Source organism: Nelumbo lutea, chromosome 7 (genome assembly GCF_056320005.1).
Source record: "Nelumbo lutea isolate HS-2025 chromosome 7, American lotus-T2T, whole genome shotgun sequence".
NCBI classification, from domain to species: Eukaryota; Viridiplantae; Streptophyta; class Magnoliopsida; order Proteales; family Nelumbonaceae; genus Nelumbo; species Nelumbo lutea.
The window spans coordinates 30,642,133-30,661,418 of record NC_142690.1 but is presented as its reverse complement, the minus strand read 5'-3'; the positions used below and the strand labels follow the sequence as shown (position 1 = coordinate 30,661,418).

The 19,286-nt window shown below is 40.3% G+C and overlaps 1 protein-coding gene and 1 long non-coding RNA gene across 4 annotated transcripts in view; one reads left to right on the top strand and one right to left on the bottom strand.

The window, feature by feature from the left end:
- Nucleotides 1-12,116, top strand: part of LOC148845956 (vacuolar sorting protein 39-like) — a 141,437-nt gene extending 129,321 nt beyond the window's left edge. Inside the window, exons 11-13 of one of the 2 annotated variants that reach the window (XM_088955137.1) lie at nt 10,470-10,568; nt 11,000-11,214; nt 11,740-12,116. In XM_088955137.1, coding sequence (XP_088811263.1) covers nt 10,470-10,568; nt 11,000-11,200 — 300 coding nt within the window. In that variant the 3' untranslated portion in view covers nt 11,201-11,214; nt 11,740-12,116. The remainder of the gene's footprint in view (nt 1-10,469; nt 10,569-10,999; nt 11,215-11,739) is intronic. The other variant, XM_088955138.1, reaches the window with a different exon arrangement.
- LOC148845955 (uncharacterized) overlaps nt 1-17,820 on the bottom strand; it is a 49,310-nt gene extending 31,490 nt beyond the window's left edge. Inside the window, exon 1 of one of the 2 annotated variants that reach the window (XR_016102304.1) lies at nt 15,187-17,820. This is a non-coding gene — a long non-coding RNA (uncharacterized LOC148845955). The remainder of the gene's footprint in view (nt 1-15,186) is intronic. The other variant, XR_016102303.1, reaches the window with a different exon arrangement.
- Between the last annotated feature and the right edge of the window lie 1,466 nt (nt 17,821-19,286).

The window sequence follows — 19,286 nt, the reverse complement described above, 5'->3', positions numbered from 1 at the left end:
GACCAATTCTCTTCCATCCTCCTCCCTTGCCAGATTAGGTATTGTCTCTGCCTTTAGTGCAACTAGTTCTATTGATCCTGCCTCTTGGATTATTGATTCTGGTGCAACTGACCACATGACACACATCTTCTCTATTTTCTTCCTATCATCTAATGTTTGGCCAAGATAAAATGAGGGCTGCTGATGGTTCTCTCTCTACCATCTCTAGGAAGGGAGTGGTTGACCTAAGCAATGACCTCTCACTAAAATCTATCTTGCATGTTCCCAATCTTTCTTCAAATCTCTTATCTGTTTCAAAGCTTACCAAAAATTTGAATTGTAGCATAACATTTTTTCCTACTCATTGTGTCTTTCAGGACAGATTGACAAAGAGAACGATTGGGAGCGGTCATGAGTGTGGAGGTCTCTACTACCTTGATGCAGACATCAGTTCGGCCTTGCAAACATCTACTACTTGTAGTCAGTCCAATGTGGAGTCAATAGCTAGGTTACATCTATGGCATGCTATGCTAGGTCATTTACCTTTTTCATCATTGGAAGTGTTGCTTCCAGAATTATTCAAAGGTGTTTTAAGTCAAGAGTTAGTTTGTGAAGTTTGTCAACTATCAAAGCAATGTAGAACTGTTTATTCAACTTCAAGTAATAAAATTCGAGCTTCTTTTGACTTAGTCCACTCTGATGTTTGGGGTCCTCCCATTATTTCTGTTGATGGCTTTCAATACTTTATCAGTTTTATTGATCACTATTCTCGATGCACATGGATCTACTTATTAAAAGCACGAGAAGAAGTGTTGCTGGTAACCATGACATTTTTCAAAATGATTGAAACACGATTTGGTACGAAGGTCAAACAATTCAGGTCAGATAATGTTGCAGAATACTTTGAAAAGTCCTTGAATCTGTTTATGGAGGATGCTGGAATGATTCATCAGTCATCTTGTGCTAGTACCCCCCAACAGAATGGGGTTGCTGAGCGCAAGAATAGGCACCTATTGGAGACTGCTCGAGCCTTACTATTTCAGCACAAAGTTCCAAAAAGCTATTGGTCTCAAGAAATCCTTACTGCATCATATCTGATAAATCGAATGCCATCCAAGGTATTGGGGATGAAAACTCCTTTCTCTGTTCTTTGCCCTCATCTTCTTGACTTTTCTCTTCCACCGAGAGTCTTTGGTTGTGTATGCTTTATACATGTCAAAGATCCGAAGAAGACCAAATTGGATCCTAGGGCTACAAAGGGAATCTTTTTGGGGTACTCCCCTACTCAGAAGGGATACAAGTGTTATGATCCAGTCACCAAGAAAAAATATGTCACAAAGGATGTGGTATTCTTTGAGTCTCAATCCTATTTTCACTCTTCCCAAAATCCTCTTCAGGGGGAGACTAGTGGGATGGAAGAGGATTCTTCTGTTCTCCTGATCCACCTAGTTGTGGTATCCCGGGTGAATCTAGTGAGGCTCCCATTGTACCAGCTACTACTAGTGATGTTGCAAATATTACTTAAGACTCCAGCAGGCTGCAAAGAGATATCAGAATCACCTACAACAGAAGGAAGAAGGGTCATCTAACTCATGACAGCGACCAATTGGACTCGGATCAACCTGTCTCAGAAACTCAAGGTAATCCTATCAGTTCCTCTGACTTAGATCTTCCTATTGCCCTTCGTAAGTCTACTCGTTCTTGTACTATCAAATACCCCATTGCTGATTTTGTGTCTCACTCACAGTTGTCTCCTCGTTATTGTTCTTTTGTGTTTGCTCTATCTTCTGTGCATGTTCCTACCAGGTATACTGAGGCAGTATCTGACCCAAAATGGAAAGAGGCTATGGATGAAGAAATGAAAGCCTTAATGAAAGCAAGGACTTGAGAATTAATGGATCTACCAGAGGGGAAAGGCACTGTTGGATGCAAGTGGGTGTTCACTGTGAACCACAGGGAGGACGGGTCCATTGAGAGGTACAAGGCTAGACTGGTAGCAAAAGGATTTAGTCAAAAAGAAGGGATTGACTACAAAGAAACCTTTGCTCCGGTGGCAAAACTCAACACAATCCGAGTTCTATTATCATTAGCTGCAAATTTCTCATGGGAGCTACATCAGTTGGACATGAAGAATGCTTTTTTGAATGGCGACCTGCATGAAGAGGTGTTCATGGATCCTCCACCAGGTTATGTTTTTGGCAAGAAGGTATGTAGACTGAGAAAGGCCCTATATGACCTTAAGCAGTCCCCTCGAGCTTGGTTTGATAAGTTGTGTGGAGTCATGAAGAAAGGGGGTTACACTCAAAGTGGAGCAAATCATACCCTATTCATAAGGAAGAGAAATGGCAAACTTACGGCACTTATTGTCTATGTGGATAATATGGTAATTACAGGGGATGATCAGGAAGAGATTAAAAGACTAAAGGAGTTTTTGGTTGCTGAATTTGAGATCAAAGATCTGAGCCAACTGAGATACTTTCTTGGGATTGAAGTTGCAAGATCCAAAGAGGGCATCTATATATGTCAGCGGAAATACATCATTGATCTTCTTCAAGAGACGGGCATGATGGGGTGTAGGCCAGCCGATACTCCAATAGAACAGAATCATGGTCTACAAGTGTCAGTAGGAGATGACTACCTTGATAAGGAAAGATACCAAAAGCTGGTGGAGAAGTTGATTTACCTGTCCCTTACTCGCCCTGACATTGCTTATGCTATACATGTTGTCAGTCAGTTCATGCACACTCCTAAAATCCCTCACATGAAAGTTGTGGAAAGGATCCTCAGATATTTGAAGTCTTGCCCGGGGAAAGGGATTCTGTTCAGAAAAAACAGTAAAATTGAAGTTGAAGGATATACTGATGCAGATTGGGCAGGCTCTGTTGGGGACAGGAAGTCTACTTCTAGGTACTGTACCTTTGTTGGAGGAAATTTAGTTATATGGAAGAGTAAAAAACAGAATGTGGTTGCAAGATCTAGTGCAGAGGCTGAGTACCGAGCTATGGCTCATGTTGTTGCTAAACTCTTATGGCTGAAGATCCTGCTTGGTAAACTTGGAATAAAGATTGAGTGCCCTCTCAGGTTGTACTGTGACAACAAGGCAGCCATCAACATTGCAAATAACCCAATGCAACATGATAGAACAAAACATATTGAGATAGACCGTCACTTTGTTAGAGAAAGAATTGTCTCAGGAGAACTCTGCATTCCTTATACTCCCTCCGAGATGCAAATTATAGATGTTCTGACTAAAGGGCTAGCTACAGTGAAATTCGTGGACTTACTTGGCAAGCTAAACATGATTGACATCCATGCTTAGTTTGAGGGGGAGTGTTGGTTCGGCTGTCTTAGTTTGTATGTTTATCTTTGTTGGGTCTTAAGTCATTAGTTATTGGGCCTTAGATACTGGGCCTAATCTTATTTAGTGTTTATTTTGACTAGGTGTCCCATCACTAATCAGGGGCATTCTTGTCCATTTATGTAACATTATGTAATGTCCTTATATATAATAGATTAGGGCTGGCCGAGCACATTACTGCCGCCCATTTCATTTCTGTTCTTCTTCTTCCTTTTCTTCTCTCATTCGACAGCCCTATTTCAGCAAACACTTCCCATACGGTCTATATCATGGAAGCTCTCACTGCTTTCCACATAATCCCTCCCCTTTTATTCAGTTGTCTCAAGAAGTTTGGGTCAAAGAGACTATCACATCCTGAAGAGTCCACCTACAGCCAAAGAGAGGACAAAGATGCTCCCAAATACACATAACTAAAGGACAGGATAAAAAGATATGAGAGATGGTTTCACCATTGTTTTTGCACAGAGAGCACATGTGAGGAGATAGGCACTTATTTGGCCTTTTCTTCTGCAGAATATTACAAGTGTTAAATTTTTCTTAGAGATAATCACAAGTGTTGATCTTTCCAAGGAAAACTTCCCAACAAAGTACTTGGATTTTAGGAGGGATTGGCTTACTCTAAATTTTTTTCACCAGGAAATTTACCCCCAAATTTGAAGGAAGTGAAAAGACCATCTGAGGTGATGGACCAAACCTTGTTGTCCTCTTCATTTTGAGCCAAAAAATAAAAAAGGCCAAAAGATGAATGAGAGATTCACATTCTGTTTCCCTAATGCCCCTTCTGAATCCAATATCCCAATTTAGGCCCAATGCAGAGAAGTTCACAAACTTAGAATCTGTAGCTTGATACTTGATAGTGCATATAAAGTGTAGGAAATTGCACCTTTAGTGGTTGTGCACCTATCCAAAAGTCCTCCCAAAACAAGACTCAACTTGTTTCCCACATCATCCGGATGAGATTCACAAAAAAGGATATACCTCATAAATTGTTTTTCAGGGGGAAATGAAGTTTCCTTGGAATGGAAGCTACCTTTGCATTCCCAGTCATTGTCCATCTGACCATGTATGCTTATAATCACCTTGTGCCAAAGTCTATCACTTTCCAAAGGAAACCTCCACAACCATTTTCCAAGAGAGCTAAATTCTTTTCGGTTAAATTTCCTATTCCTAGCTCACCCGTTTCTTTAGGCTTACTAACCTGTTCCCATTTCACCAAGTGGTCCTTCTTCCCATCCCCCTAGTTCCCACAAGAAGTCCCTCATCAACTTTTCTAGTTGCCCATCAATTTTTGTACGGATACGGAATGTGGACAAAAAGTAAATGAGAAGATTAGCTAAGGTGGCTTTGATCAAGGTTATCCTTCCACCCAAAGAAATGTAGTTTCTTTCCCAAAGTGCCAATTTTTTAGTAAACTTGATTAGACAAATTTTACCTATCAGGATAGGTACTTTCTATAGATCTTCTTATGAATCTTTCACATGTTTGATATGTCTTGATAGTTTAACCGGCCAAAGATAAGCGGAAGAGTAGAGAAGAGAAGAGAAGAAGAAGAGAAGAGAAGAGAGGAGAGAAGAGAGAAGGTTTGCAATGTAACAGTACTAGCGGCGCCAGTGTTTATTTTACTATATATAGGACGACAGAAATAACAAGGGAAAAGACCCTTGTGCCCCTGAGTACAATAACAGACATAACAGAAATAAAAAAAAACGAAATAAAAAACACTTTAATTAGCCAAACAGGCCCTAACATCTGCAACTAATTTATTTTAACATTATTCCAACACTCCCCCCTCAAGTTGGAGCATAGATGTCAATCATGCCCAACTTGTCACGCAAATCTTTGTGTCGCACATGATGAAGACCTTTGGTGAAGATATCTACAAGTTGCTCTTCCGAGCTGACATATGGTGTGCACTCTTCTTCACTTTCAAGTTTCTCTCTGACAAAATGCTTGTCCACTTCAACGTGTTTTGTCCTATCATGCAGAACTGGATTAGCAGCAATATTGATGGCAGCTTTATTGTCACAGTAGAGTGACGTAGGATTGCTTACTGCAAAACCCAGTTCACCTAACAGATTTCTTATCCACATGATTTCCGCAACCCCATGAGCCATGGCTCTATACTCTGCTTCAGCACTGGATCTAGCCACCACACTTTGTTTTTTGCTTCTCCATGTGACAAGGTTTCCTCCTACAAAGGCACAATAACCACTGGTAGACTTTCGGTCATTGACTGCTCCTACCCAATCTGCATCAGTATATACTTCCACTTTTAAGTGACTGTGTTTCTGGAACAACAAACCAGCTCCAGGAAACTTCTTGAGATATCTCAAGATCCTCTCTGCAGCCTCAAAGTGAGTTGTCCTCGGGCTGTTCATGAATTGACTAAGGACACCCACTACATAGGCAATATCAGGCCTGGTCATAGACAAATACAGAAGTCTCCCCACGAGTCTCTGGAACATCTTTACATCTTTCAAAAACTCTCCCTGACTGTCTCCCCTATGGTGATTAGGTTCAATAGGTGAATCAGATGGTTTTACCCCCAACTTGCTTGTATCTTCTAATAGATCTAATACATACTTCCGTTGGGAAATAAAGATGCCCTTGTGAGAGCGGGCAACTTCAATTCCAAGAAAGTATCGTAAGGGGCCAAGATCCTTCACCTCAAATTTAGTGGCTAAGAATTTTTTTAGTCTCTGGATTTCAGCCTCCCAATCTCCTGTGATCACTATGTCATCCACATACACAACACGAGCTGCAATTTTACCTTCACCTCTTTTTACAAACAGGGTATGATCTGACTGACATTGTTTGAATCCCATCTGTTGGACTGATAAATGGAACTTACTGAACCAAGCCCAAGGTGATTGTTTCAACCCATATAGAGACTTTTTTAACCTGCACACCTTTTGTTCACTACCTTTGGCACAAAACCCTGGGGGTTGGGTCATGTACACCTCCTCTTCCAAGTCACCATTCAAGAAGGCATTCTTGATGTCCAATTGGTGAAGATCCCAGTCAAGATTTGCTACCAAGGAAAGGAGAATCCAGATAGAGTTCATCTTCGCTACTGGAGCAAAAGTCTCTGCATAGTCCACTCCATATACCTGTGTGAAGCCTCTTGCTACCAGTCTAGCCTTGTACCTTTCAATAGTTCCATCAGCTTTGTGTTTCACTGTGAACACCCACTTGCACCCCACTGGTTCCTTCCCCTCAGGAAGATCTACCAACTCCCACGTACCATTTTTGTGTAAGGCATCAATTTCTTCCTGCATTGCATCTATCCATTCAGGTTTTGACAAAGCTTCTGCCACGGTCTTAGGGATGGGGACACTATCCATAGAAGAGAGAAAGGCACGGTACGAAGGTGAAACATGCTCATAGGACACAAAGTTAGAGATAGGATGATTAGTGGTACAAGATCTAACACCATTTCTCTTAGCAATAGGAATATTAAGATCATTGGGGACAGGTGAATCAAAGGAGTAATGGGAGCAAGTGTACCTGGCTGATGAGACGGATCTGCCTCGGGTGAATCCGATGATGTTGGTTGCATAGTGTCCGACTCCACGGCTCTTGAACTCTGTTGGCTCTTATGGCGACGATGAAAAACCCAGAATGGAGGAGGATCGGGTAAAGGAGGTAGTTGAATCTGAGTCGCCGCCTATTTCTCCTCAACCCTACTCTCGCCCGGAGGAGAAACCGAGAAGAACGGTTGACTCTCAAAGAATGAGACATCAATGGAAACATAGTACTTGCGGGCAATGGGATCATAGCAACGATACCCCTTTTGAGATGAAGGATAACCAAGAAAAACACAAGAAATAGCCCGAGGGTCAAGTTTACCACGAGTAGGTGACGGGTTGTGGACAAAACAACGACACCCAAAAACACGCATTGGAATGGTGGACAGCGGGGCTGTAGGGAACAAGAGCTAATGTGGGGCCTTATACTTTAGTAGCCGAGAGGGCATGCGATTAATGATATATGTCGCACACAATACTGCATCCATCCAGAACTGTTTCGGCACATTCATATGAATCAACAAGCCACGAGCAACTTCGAGAGGGTGACGGTTTCTTCGTTCAGCCACACCATTTTATTGGGGTGTCCTGGCACAAGAGCTTCGCTGAAGTGACCCACTTGAAGCAAAGAACCTCGTGAGATCACTATGGAAATATTCCTTTGCATGGTCCGATTGGAAAATATGAATTTCCGTTTGGAACTGAGGGAACACCATGCGTTGAAAATCTTTCACAATTTATGGCACTTCATCTCGATATCGCATAGGGTAAACCCAAGTGTATCGAGAATAATCAACAATCAAAGTAACAAAATACTTATAACCAGCCGCAGTATGTAGAGTAACAGAGCCCCAAACATCAGAATAAACAATATGAAATGGAAATTCATATCTTTTATTTCTTAAAGGTAAAGAACTTCTACAATGCTTACTCAACTGACAAGTTTGACACTGTAACTGACTCACTGACAATGACTCAAACAACTTTGGGAACATAACTTTTAACGACTCAAAAGAAAGATGACCTAAACGACTATGCCATAAATAAGCCTAACTCTCACTCGACGAACTTGTGGACTCAGTCGCCACTAGACCAGCATTATTCTCCAACACATAGAGACCATCCACCATGCTTCCTCTATCAATCGTCTTCCCCGATGTCAAATCCTGAAACACACATGAAGACGGAAAAAAGGTGACTGAGCAGTTCAAAGAGTGAGTAATACTACTAATGGACAGCAAATTAATAGGTAATTTCGGAACATGCAAGACATTAGGAAGAGTAAGGCCAAGTGGGAGAGATATGGTGCCTCGGCCAGCTATGGTAGAAAAAGAACCATCAGCCAGTCTTACCTTATCTCTCCCAGAGAGAAGGTTATATGTCTGGAACAAATTTGACTTACCGGCATGTGATTTGAGGCTCCGGAGTCAATAATCCAAGGTGAATCAATAGTATGAGATGACACATGGAAGGTTGTGGCATTACCTGATGTAGACGCAAATGAGGTAGGAGTAGGCCCAGAATCCACCTGGTGAAGAGTCCTACCATACAATTCCAAATGTTCACGGAAGGAGTTGATAATATCTTCCTTAGGGTCAGAACCGGGATGTCTCTCCTGAGTTACAGAAGGACTAGTCTCTGTTGATGCCATATTAGCTGAGTTATACCTTTTTTTATTCTGCTGGCCTAGTTTCTTGCCCTGATTCGATGCTGACTTCTTACCCAAATCCTATGCCCATTTAGGTTTTCCATGGAGATCCCAGCATGTATCTTTAGTGTGTCATGTCTTCTGGCAGTGAGTGCACCAAAGCTTGCTTTTATCTTTTAATTTTTTCTGAGTGTCACCCCTTTTAAAGCCACCTCCGACATTTGTATCTAAATTTCCCCGGACCGCTAGGGCAACTGACTCCCCTTCTACACCATTCATCACACTTCTTCTGCATTCTTCTGACTGCACCAAGGCATACACCTCCTGAACTGATGGCAAGTCTTTACTACCCAAGATCTGTACCCTGATGGACTCATATGACAAATTCAGCCCTAGGAGGAAGGCAAACACGCGTTGCTGTGATACAAGTGACTTATAGGCCTTTGCATCTTCATCACACTTCCAATTCACATTCTGATAGTGATCAAGTTCTTTCCATATTGATGTCAAATCAAAATAGTACATCGAGAGACTCCTCTCCCCCTGCTTGCAAGTAGAAGATTCAGCTTGTAATTGATATATCTTGGCATAGTGTATCTGTTTTGAATAAGTGGACTTCGCTTGTTCCCATATCTCACAAGTAGTTTCAGCCCACATAAAAGTCTTCCTTATTCGTGGCAGCATTGAAACCAAGAGCCAAGACATCACCATACTGTTCTCTTGGTTCCACCTATCATGCTCAGCACTTCCATACTTCAGTTCCCTTACTCTCCCATTGATGTATCCTATTCGCCCCCTATCAGTGATGTAGAGTTTTATCCCCTTAGACCACTCAAGGTAATTCAGACCATCAAAGGGAATGACAGCCATGGGAAAGCTCATATCCATTCCCCCACTCACTCCATTGTGGCTCCCTGAGATCTTAGAAGTAGCAAAATTCTCAGTCGACATGGTCAAGCAGTTAATCAGTCCCAAACACCGGACTTAGGACCCCTCCTTACTCCACAAAACAATGCTCCACTCAGTTCACACCCACACACTCGAGTTTACCAACTAGATTGAGCACAAACAGTACCAAATTCCGGACAAAAACTGAGGTAATATTCGGCAGATTTCAGACCTGTATAGTTTTACCAGTCCCCACCTACCAGAATTCTAGAATCTAACAGCCACTAATCAGCAGGAGAGATCCTTCTCACTTATAGTCAACTCAAACCATTGAGAAGACAGGTCAGCATTGACCTACAATTGTCCTAACACATGAACAGGATCACACGATCCAAGAAAACTAGGGTTACACTGGTTCGACAGCATTCAGCCGCCCCAGATTCATAGGGTTTTCACTCAGCACATGACCAAGGAGAGTAAAGAAGAGAAGAAATAGGGAGAACTGTACCAGTTGTAGCTATTCTGTAGTCCAGAATCAGATTTCTTTTCTGCTAGTCTATTCAATCTGTTCTTTGGGTTGGTCGATCTTCTCTTGACAATAGGGTTGATCGATCTGCTCTCTTTTAATCAGCATTCCCGCTCTGATACCATCTTGACAGTTTAGTCGGCCAGAGATAAGCAGAAGAGGAGAGAAGAGAAGAGAAGAAGAAGAGAAGAGAAGAGAGGAGAGAAGAGAGAAGGTTTGCAATGTAACAGTACTAGCGGCGCCAGTGTTTATTTTACTATATATAGGGCGACAAAAATAACAAAGGAAAAGACCCTTGTGCCCCTGAGTACAATAACAGACAACGAAAATAAAAAAACGAAGTAAAAAAACACTTTAATTAGCCAAACAGGCCCTAACATCTACAACTAAGTTATTTTAACATTATTCCAACAATATGCAAGTAGTTGAAATATAATTTTCCAAATGTAGCTGAAAGATGGTTCAATGAAGTAATGTTTTATGTTATGGAAAAGGTTATGTAATTAAACTTTGCATGGTTTTGAAGATTTTTCTTGAACACAGGACTTGGCTCCATTTCTTGAGCCACTTCTGAAGAAGTCTAGTGAGAGTCACCGTAACTTCTCAGTTATCAATAGCTTAAGACACAGCCAGAACTTGCAGGTAAATATTTGAATGTTCAAGTCAATTTTTAACATGAGATTTAACATTGATTTGTATTGGACATTTATCAAGGTTTGGAACAAGTGATGGTTGACTTGGATGCTAATTTTTTAATCCATATACATGTAGAAATTAATCATGTTTTGGGTTTTAAATAATTTGAATTGTAGTACTTAATTTCTTTTATATTGTCATCTAATATGCTTCATAGGAATCAATTTTTCTATTTGACTTAAGCATTGACTAATTCAAAAATTATAATTACAATCCATGATTGATATTGATTGCTTCAAAAGTCTTTATTGATAAAACTTCTTTCATATTTAATGGAAATTTTCTACCTTTTTATATGAGCTTCATTGTGAAATTATTTCAGGCTCAAAAAAGTTGTACAATGAAATATTTCTCTAAATATCACTTTTGTGGAACAGGTGAAGGAAGAGCTTTATAAGCAACGGAGAACATTCATAATGATTTCTAGTGATAGCATGTGCTCTCTTTGCAACAAAAGAATAGGGACTAGTGTTTTTGCTGTATACCCAAATGGGAAAGCGCTTGTGCACTTTGTTTGTTTCAGAGACTCACAGATTATCAAGGCAGTTCGAAGCTTGCCAATTCAGAAGTGTGGGTAGTCCAACCACCCATGGTAAGCTGAATACCATCTTTATCTTTTATATATATAAATAATACCATCTTTATCTGGGTGTAGTTCTTGTTGACATAATGGACTTGTAAGTAGTTTGGTTTTGTCTTCTTACTGGGCCTTAATTTTTTTAAATACTTTTGCCTCACCAGGGTATATACATACATACATACATATTATATAAGACAGTGGGACAGCATAGGTGCTCCCACAATTCTACCTTCGTCTATTCTAATTTTTCTCCTCTTCTTCTCTATTCTCTTCTACATTTGCTACTTTATTTCTGTTTATTGTTGATATTTAAGTCAGAATTTTGGAAACTTTTTACTAGTTTGTTCAAAAAAATTCCCATTTTAATCCAGCTCACTTGGCAACTGGCTGGTTTTACAAACATAATATTTTGAAGCAGGATAACTTTAAGTGAAGCATTAGTTTAACAGTATTTCAACTAGCTACACAAAGATGTTATTTTGAAGTGTGCAGGCTGTCCATGTGATCTCCTTAATAACTGGTATTTGAAATGTGCAGACTGTCCCTAACACACCTGATGTGGGCTAGGAATTTGCTGAGCCAGGATCAGAGGGCAGAGCTTGAGGTGTCTCTATTAATGCTTTTTCTGGGAGCTGAAAGGTGCCAATCAAAGTATTCTGTCATTGATGGAGAGGAGAGGAGAAACTCAAAAGATTTCAAAGAATGAAATATGTATGGTGGTGCCCACTATCTAGTGTCCTAAGACTATTGAAAATACATTATAAAGAAACTAGACCTGCATCAGCTTTGCATCCTATGGTATGAGAACTACAGTACTCCCCCTTAAGTTGGGTTATTATGTTGTACATACCTATGAATTGTAATTGTTATCAGGCCTGTATTTAATTAAATAAATGAAAAGAAGGCTTTTGGTATGAGCCTAGAAGGAGAAGGGATGAAGAAGAGGAGAAGAAGGGTCGAAACAGAATAGGGCTCTGCAGTTTCTATCAAAGAAGAGAACTGCCGAGTAGAGGGAGTCTAAACCACCACTAAACAATTGACCAACGATGCAGGTTGAGGCATAGAAGCCTCTAAACCTTCTGGTGATCAGTCCTTTTAGGTTCTTCCCCTTCCTTTCTTCTTGTATTGGTATAAAAACTCAGTTGAACCAGAGTTGCAAGCATCCTTCACTGATGCAGTCAGGAAGCTTGATCATCCAGGCTCTGATACCATGCGAATGATTAATTCATAATAAAAGGTAAAATTACACTATTACCCCTATATACAAATGCTTGAAAATAGAGAGAAAAAAACACTGATTTAAAGAAGGGAAAAGACTAAAATAACCCTAAAAACAATGATGCATTTTAACACTCCCCCTCAAGTTGGAGCATATATATCATACAACTCCAACTTGTTACAAATGTATTTCATCCGAGCACCACTCAAGTCTTTGGTAAACAAATCAGCTAGTTGATCTTCAGACTTCATGTATGGGGTAATGATTTCTCCACTGACCACCTTTTCTCTAACAAAGTGGCAATCCACCTCTATGTGTTTGATCCTCTCATGATACACTGGATTGGAAGAGATATGAATAGCAGCCTGGTTGTCACAAAATAGCTTCATGGGGGTTGTGACTGATATTCCCATCTCTTGTAACAATTGTCTCAACCACACCAACTCACATGTAGTGTGGGCCATGGCTCTGTACTCGGCCTCAGCACTACTCCTAACCATCACATTCTGCTTCTTGCTTTTCCAAGCAATCAAATTCCCTGCCAAAAAGGTGCAGTAACCAGTTGTTGATTTCCTGTCAGTAACCGACCCTACCCAATCAGCATCTATGTATCCTTCCAAGGAAAGTTCTCCCTCTTTCTTATACAACAACCCTTTACCTGGAGCCCCCTTCAAATAGCGTAGAACTCTAACAATACCTTCCCAATGGGTTGTCCTTGGGTTCTACATGAATTGGCTCAATAATCCAACACTGAAGGAAATGCCAAGTCTTCTAATGGTTAAATAAATCAGTTTTCCAACTACTCTCCCGTACTATCTAGGATCATGTAGAGGCTCCCCCTCACTATCAGACATCTTCACATTTGGATCTATAGGGGTATCCACTAGCTTTGCCCCTAAAAGACCAGTTTCTTCCAACAGGTCAAGCACATACTCCCTTTGTGAGAGAGAGATACCCAACTTTGACCTTGCTACTTCTATGCCCAAAAAATATTTCAAGTTCCCCAAGTCCTTAGTCTAGAACTAGTTTTGTAAAAATCGTTTGAGCTTTTCAATGTCATGCTCATCACTTCCTGTGATAATGATGTCATCAACATAGACTTCCGAGAGGTAGTGTCTCTACTGAACACTGAATGATCAACCCTACATTGTGTCATCCCAAACTGTTGTACTACACTACTGAATCACCCAAACCAGGCCCTTGGAAATTGCTTCAACCCATAAATTGTTTTCTTCAACCGACACACCTTGCCTTTCTCCCCCTGAGCAACGTACTCTAGAGGTTGCTCCATATACACCTCTTCCTCTAGGTCACCGTGAAGAAATGCATTTTTAATATCCAACTAGAACAACGGCTAATCAAAGTGTGCAGTCAGGGAGATAAGCACTCGAACCAAACCCAATTTAGCTACAGGTGAAAAGGTATCAGTATAATCGACACCATAGGTCTGTGTATACCCTTTAGCTACTAAGCGTGCTTTGTATCTCTCCATACTACCATCGGCAAGATGCTTAACAGTGTAAACCCGCTGACAACCAACTGCTTTCTTTCATGGAGGCAGAGAAGTGAGGTCCCAAGTATGATTAGATTGAAGAGCATAAAATTCTTCATCCATCGCCATTTTCCATTCTAGAGAGAAAAGAGCATCTTGAAGAGATCTAGGAACAAACACAAACGATAAAAGGGATACAAAATTCCGACAGGATGGAGATAAATGGGCAAATGAAACATAACGAGATATAGGATGTTCAGTACAAACACACTTACCTTTGTGAAGCGCAATGGGAAGATCAAAATGAAATGGATTCGTTGACGAAGGGGTCGTTGATGGCGGAGATAGGGATGGAGAAGACTGAAACACAATACTACGAGGGTCGTGAGCATACACTCGATGGATCGGTGGTCACATTGACTCTTGAATAGCAAGAGTAGGCACAAACACCTCCTCTATTGGTAAGGGAAGAGGAGGTGGGGATAGAGTATCAAGGGAAGTAGGTTCAGGACCTTCAGGTGAGGGAAAAAAATGAACATTTTCAAAGAAAGTCACATCAGAAATAACAAAGGAGCGCCGAAGGGAAGACACATTTAAGAGCACAAGCGTCCAACTTATCCAACACCTGCCCCAAGTGATGAACAAAACAAACGCAACCAAAGTCACGCGGAGGTAAAGGGAATGGAGATTGAGAAGGAAAGACAATAGAAAAAGGAGATGAGTCACTTAACACGGAAGATGGCATACGAATAATGAGAAAGCAAGAAATAAAAACAGCATCACTCCAATATTTTTTTGGAACTAACATTTGAATCAAAAGTGCCCGAGCAGTGTCAAGTAAATGTCTATTCTTCCGCTCAGCTACTCCATATTGTTGTGGAGTAAAGGAACAGGAAGATTGATGTATTATGCCATGAGATTCAAAGAACATACGGAATGGGCGTTGAAGATATTCTTTTGCATTGTCAGATCGAAAGTATTTAATGGAAATAGCAAATTGATTCTTAATTTCAGCATAAAATGAGAGAAATATATCAAACACCTTTATACAAGATTTCATTAAATAAATCCAAGTCATTTTTGAAAAATCATCAACAAAGGAAATAAAATATTTAAAACCATTGTAAGATTCAACTGGACAAGGACCCCAAACATATGAATGAACAAGTTCAAAAAGACTCGATACTCTGGTAGGTTCCCTTGGAACAAAAGAGATGCGATGATGTTTACTAAGCTGACAAGGTTTACACTGTAACTCACGAACAAACACAACCTTTGGAAAAACTCTTGAGAGCTAAAAGAGAAGGGTGACCCATCCGATAGTGCCACTACAACGGTGTAATAGAGAAATGAAGAGTTGTTTATGACCCACCACCATCAAGATAATACAGTCCTCCAGCTTCATGCCCACCACCAATTGTCTTCCCCGTCTTGAGATCCTGAAAAATGCAATAGGACAAAAAGAATGAGACGGAGCAATTCAAAGATTTTGTCAACTTACTGACAGACATAAGACTAAAAGGAAATTTAGGAACATATAGGACCCACAGTAAAGTAAAATCAGAATGTAACGAAACATCACCAGTACCAGAAACACGGGATGTAGTACCATCAGTCAAAGTAACCGATTGGGCGGTAGAGGGAGGGAATAAAGATGAAAACAAGTCTGAGGACCCAATTATATGATCTGAGGCCCTAGAATCTGGGCCTAAAATCTGGGCACATCCAACTTTGCCCAAGGAAATGGGCACGCACTGGTTCAAATTCAGACCTCAACCTGGAAAGGAAACGTGCCACATCCAACTGATCTCTCTGTTGTTTTTGCACTTTGAGATCAATCGAAAGAGGCTGATAGGAATCCAATTCATTCCGCAAGCTCTTCAAGGAAGCATAGTACTCTTCCACACTCCTATCACCTTGTTGTAATTGAAAATACTTCTGATACAATTGATAGATTCTACTTACATTGTCTTGTCCAGAACACAATTGCTTAGCATGTCCCAAATTTCTTTCACAGTGTCAAAGAACATCAGGTTCACACTGATACGAGGTTCCATACTATTCCAAAGACATGTTCTCCTGGATCCAATCATCATACCCTGCAACTCCTGGGTCTAGTTTGTTTTCTTTAATATATTTTAACTTTCCTCTCGCCGTCAAATTTACCTCCACCGACTTTGCCCAAGGTACGTAGTTGGTACCATTAAGTTTGACCGACATCATTTGTACAGCCATGAAATCAGGTTGTACCATCACACTAGTTTTGTATTCACTGCCAGAAGTAGCCATCAGTTACTTCTGCAACACTCTCCCTAGACAAACACCTTCCGACTCAACAACAGCATTCAACCGACTTGACTATTGTTTTTGAAACTTCAACATCATAGCCGCAACCCCTAAACCTGGAACATCAGCATAAAAACTTCTTCTACAAGTCAACCAACCTCCCAATTCCTAGAAAATAACCCACCAAACACATCAACCACAACCAACAATCAGTCAAACTTCACATTCACAGTCCCTCTTTGAACTGCCACCCAAAATGATTAATTCATAATAAAAGGTAAAATTACACTATTACACCTGTATACAAATGCTTGAGAATAGAGACAAAAAAAAACACTGATTTAAAGAAGGGAAAAGACTAAAATAACCCTAAAAACAAAGCTGTATTTTAACGGTAATGTTTATGTATGTTATACATATCTATGATATGAAGTAAATACATCTGCTATTTATTCAATATTTTACAAATGGAAGTTAGATTTTACACTATTCAACCTTCACACAAATAACATGTTCATCAATTTCAATATATTTTGCTCTGTTGTATTGAATTAGATTGTGAGCAATATTAATTGCTGCCGTTGTTGCAATAAAAAGACATTGAGTCAAAAACAAAAAATCCCAATTCAGTTAGCAAGTTTTCTATCCACAATAGATTTAAGTCGCTCCATGTATTGTAGCATGATACTCTGCCTCAACACTTTGATCATCCCTGATGCCACTATAAACTTTTTCTTTTTTTTTTTCTTTTTGGGTTAATTGTTTGAATATATCCTGTGATATCAATAAACTACTTAAATATACCCTGCTGTTTCCAGAATTACATAAATATCCATTACTAAAGCATTTAACGTTAAGGTTAGATGTTAAAAACTAAGGCTCAGTTTGGAAGGAGTACAAATACAAATATGTAGAGTGCAAAACCTTACATTTTGTATTATTTTGCATGTATTTGTACTGTACATATTTGTATTTGTGCTCTTCCCAAACTAAACCTAAAAACAAAAATACACTTGACTGTTTATTAAATTTTCAAAACTTGCACGCTGAAATCAATAATCCCATAATCCAATAGAATAAAAATCAAAGGAAAAGAATGTTTCTTGTTGTTTGAAGTTTCAGATAAACCAAGATCTGTTCAAGAAAATTGCAAATTGAACTAATAAATAATAATTAAACCAGAAACCGAAAGCAAATATTTTAGGGAGCAGCAGAACTAATTAAAAAGTCATTTCATTGAAGTCTTCAGATTACAATCAATTGGCTGTCGAGGCATAAAGATGTGGTCAAGGTACAACCTATTGAAGAAACCAACCAGAAGAAATACGTAGTAGTGTTATATAAATTAAATAAGAACAAAGTTCTGCTTCCTTATTCTTCTTGAACGCCTGACTGGAAATGAATTGATCTGCTTCCTAATTCTGCTTTCCACTTCCTGGATCTCTTCATGCAAAGAGACTCTACTTCCAAATCTGAAAAATGGAATGTCCAATTGCCTCCCGCTCATCTCTGGAGTTTTTCTCAGTCTGTAGAGCAGAAACATTTCTCAAGTGGTCCGCAAGACTGCAACACGAACACGACGTCTTTGGAAACTGGAATTTAGGGCATGTAAAACGGCCCCGTTTCCTGGTTGGCTTTTTTTTATTCCCCTAACAATCAGCAAAACAAATATAATTCAAGGCTCCAAAACCTATACAATAAAGCACGAAACACAGTTGCGACTTGCGACTGCGTCGAGCGTTTTATGTTTTGGATGAGTCTCGTGTCGTGTGGGTTGTGATGTCGATAACAAATACATTGTCTGTATTGTATCTCTCTACCCCCATTTTATATTTTATTTTATTTTATATAATATAGTTATAATATATTTATTATTTATATCTATATCTATATTTTATATCTATATATTAAAACATTTGGAAGGTATACGGATGCTTCTTATCAAATGGAATCTTTCGTTTCATAAAATGGAATCTATACGAGCGTGAGAGAAAAAATTGGGTGGACTGCGGAGTTTCGAGCGTGCAACGGGGTCTCGCCAGCAAATACCCATTTCTTTGCGTCCCTAAGCTCGCCGGCAAGGACTTCGATGGCTTCAGGTTTCGGCGATGCGAGGGCACCCTCTCCACACCGTCAAGTCCGTCCACCCGTGGAGCACCATGTTGTGCTCCTTGTACCTCTCCAATGGCAGCTTGAACTCCATGTCCGTGAACGCGTCCGAGTCCACTCGCCTCGCAAAGGCAGTGTTCTCCTACAGTGATCTCCGGCGAGGAAAATGAGCAGTGGTCGAGAAAGATACAGGCTGTTGCCGTGAACGAACGATGGTGGGTCGATTGCAATGGCGGTGTGATATGATGTTGCAACGGACAATACGAGGGAGAGGGAGAAGAGAGAAGGAAAATGGAGAAACTTGGAAAGTTGCAGCTTGAACTCTATGTTCGTGAACGCGTCCGAGTCCACTCGACATAACGAAAGATGGTACTTGGCTCGCAAAGGCAGTGTTCTCCTACAGTGATCTCCGGCGAGGAAAATGAACAGTGGTCGAAAAAGATATAGGCTGTTTCCGTGAATGAACGACGGTGGGTCGATTGCAATGGCGGTGTGAGGACGATGCGAGGGAGAGGGAGAAGAGAGGAGGAAAATGGAGAAACTTGGAAAGTAGAATTCGAAAGGACGATTAAACCAAATTTGATAGATTTTGGGGGTAATAGCATATAAGGGCAATTTTTGGGGTTTAATATCAATAAAAGTAATATATTAAAAAAAATAAAAATGGGTTAATTTTTAAAAAATAATAAAATAAAAGGCAAAAACATTGTTCTTCATCTTCTTGCCATTTGTTCATTAGAGCTGTCGTCCACTACCGCCTCCACTCACCTCCGCCTCCGCTTTCGGCAACATTGCTGGAGGTGGCCAGAGGCAGAGGTGGCGGCAGTTGCGTCGGTGGTTTCTCTGTCTAACGCCGCCACCTTCGCCCATCTCCGCCTCCAGCAATGTTGCCGGAGATGAATGGAGATAGAGGTGGCGGTTGTTGTATGATTTCTGCAAGTATACAGATCGTGGGCAAGTAATAGTGTGTGAATAAAG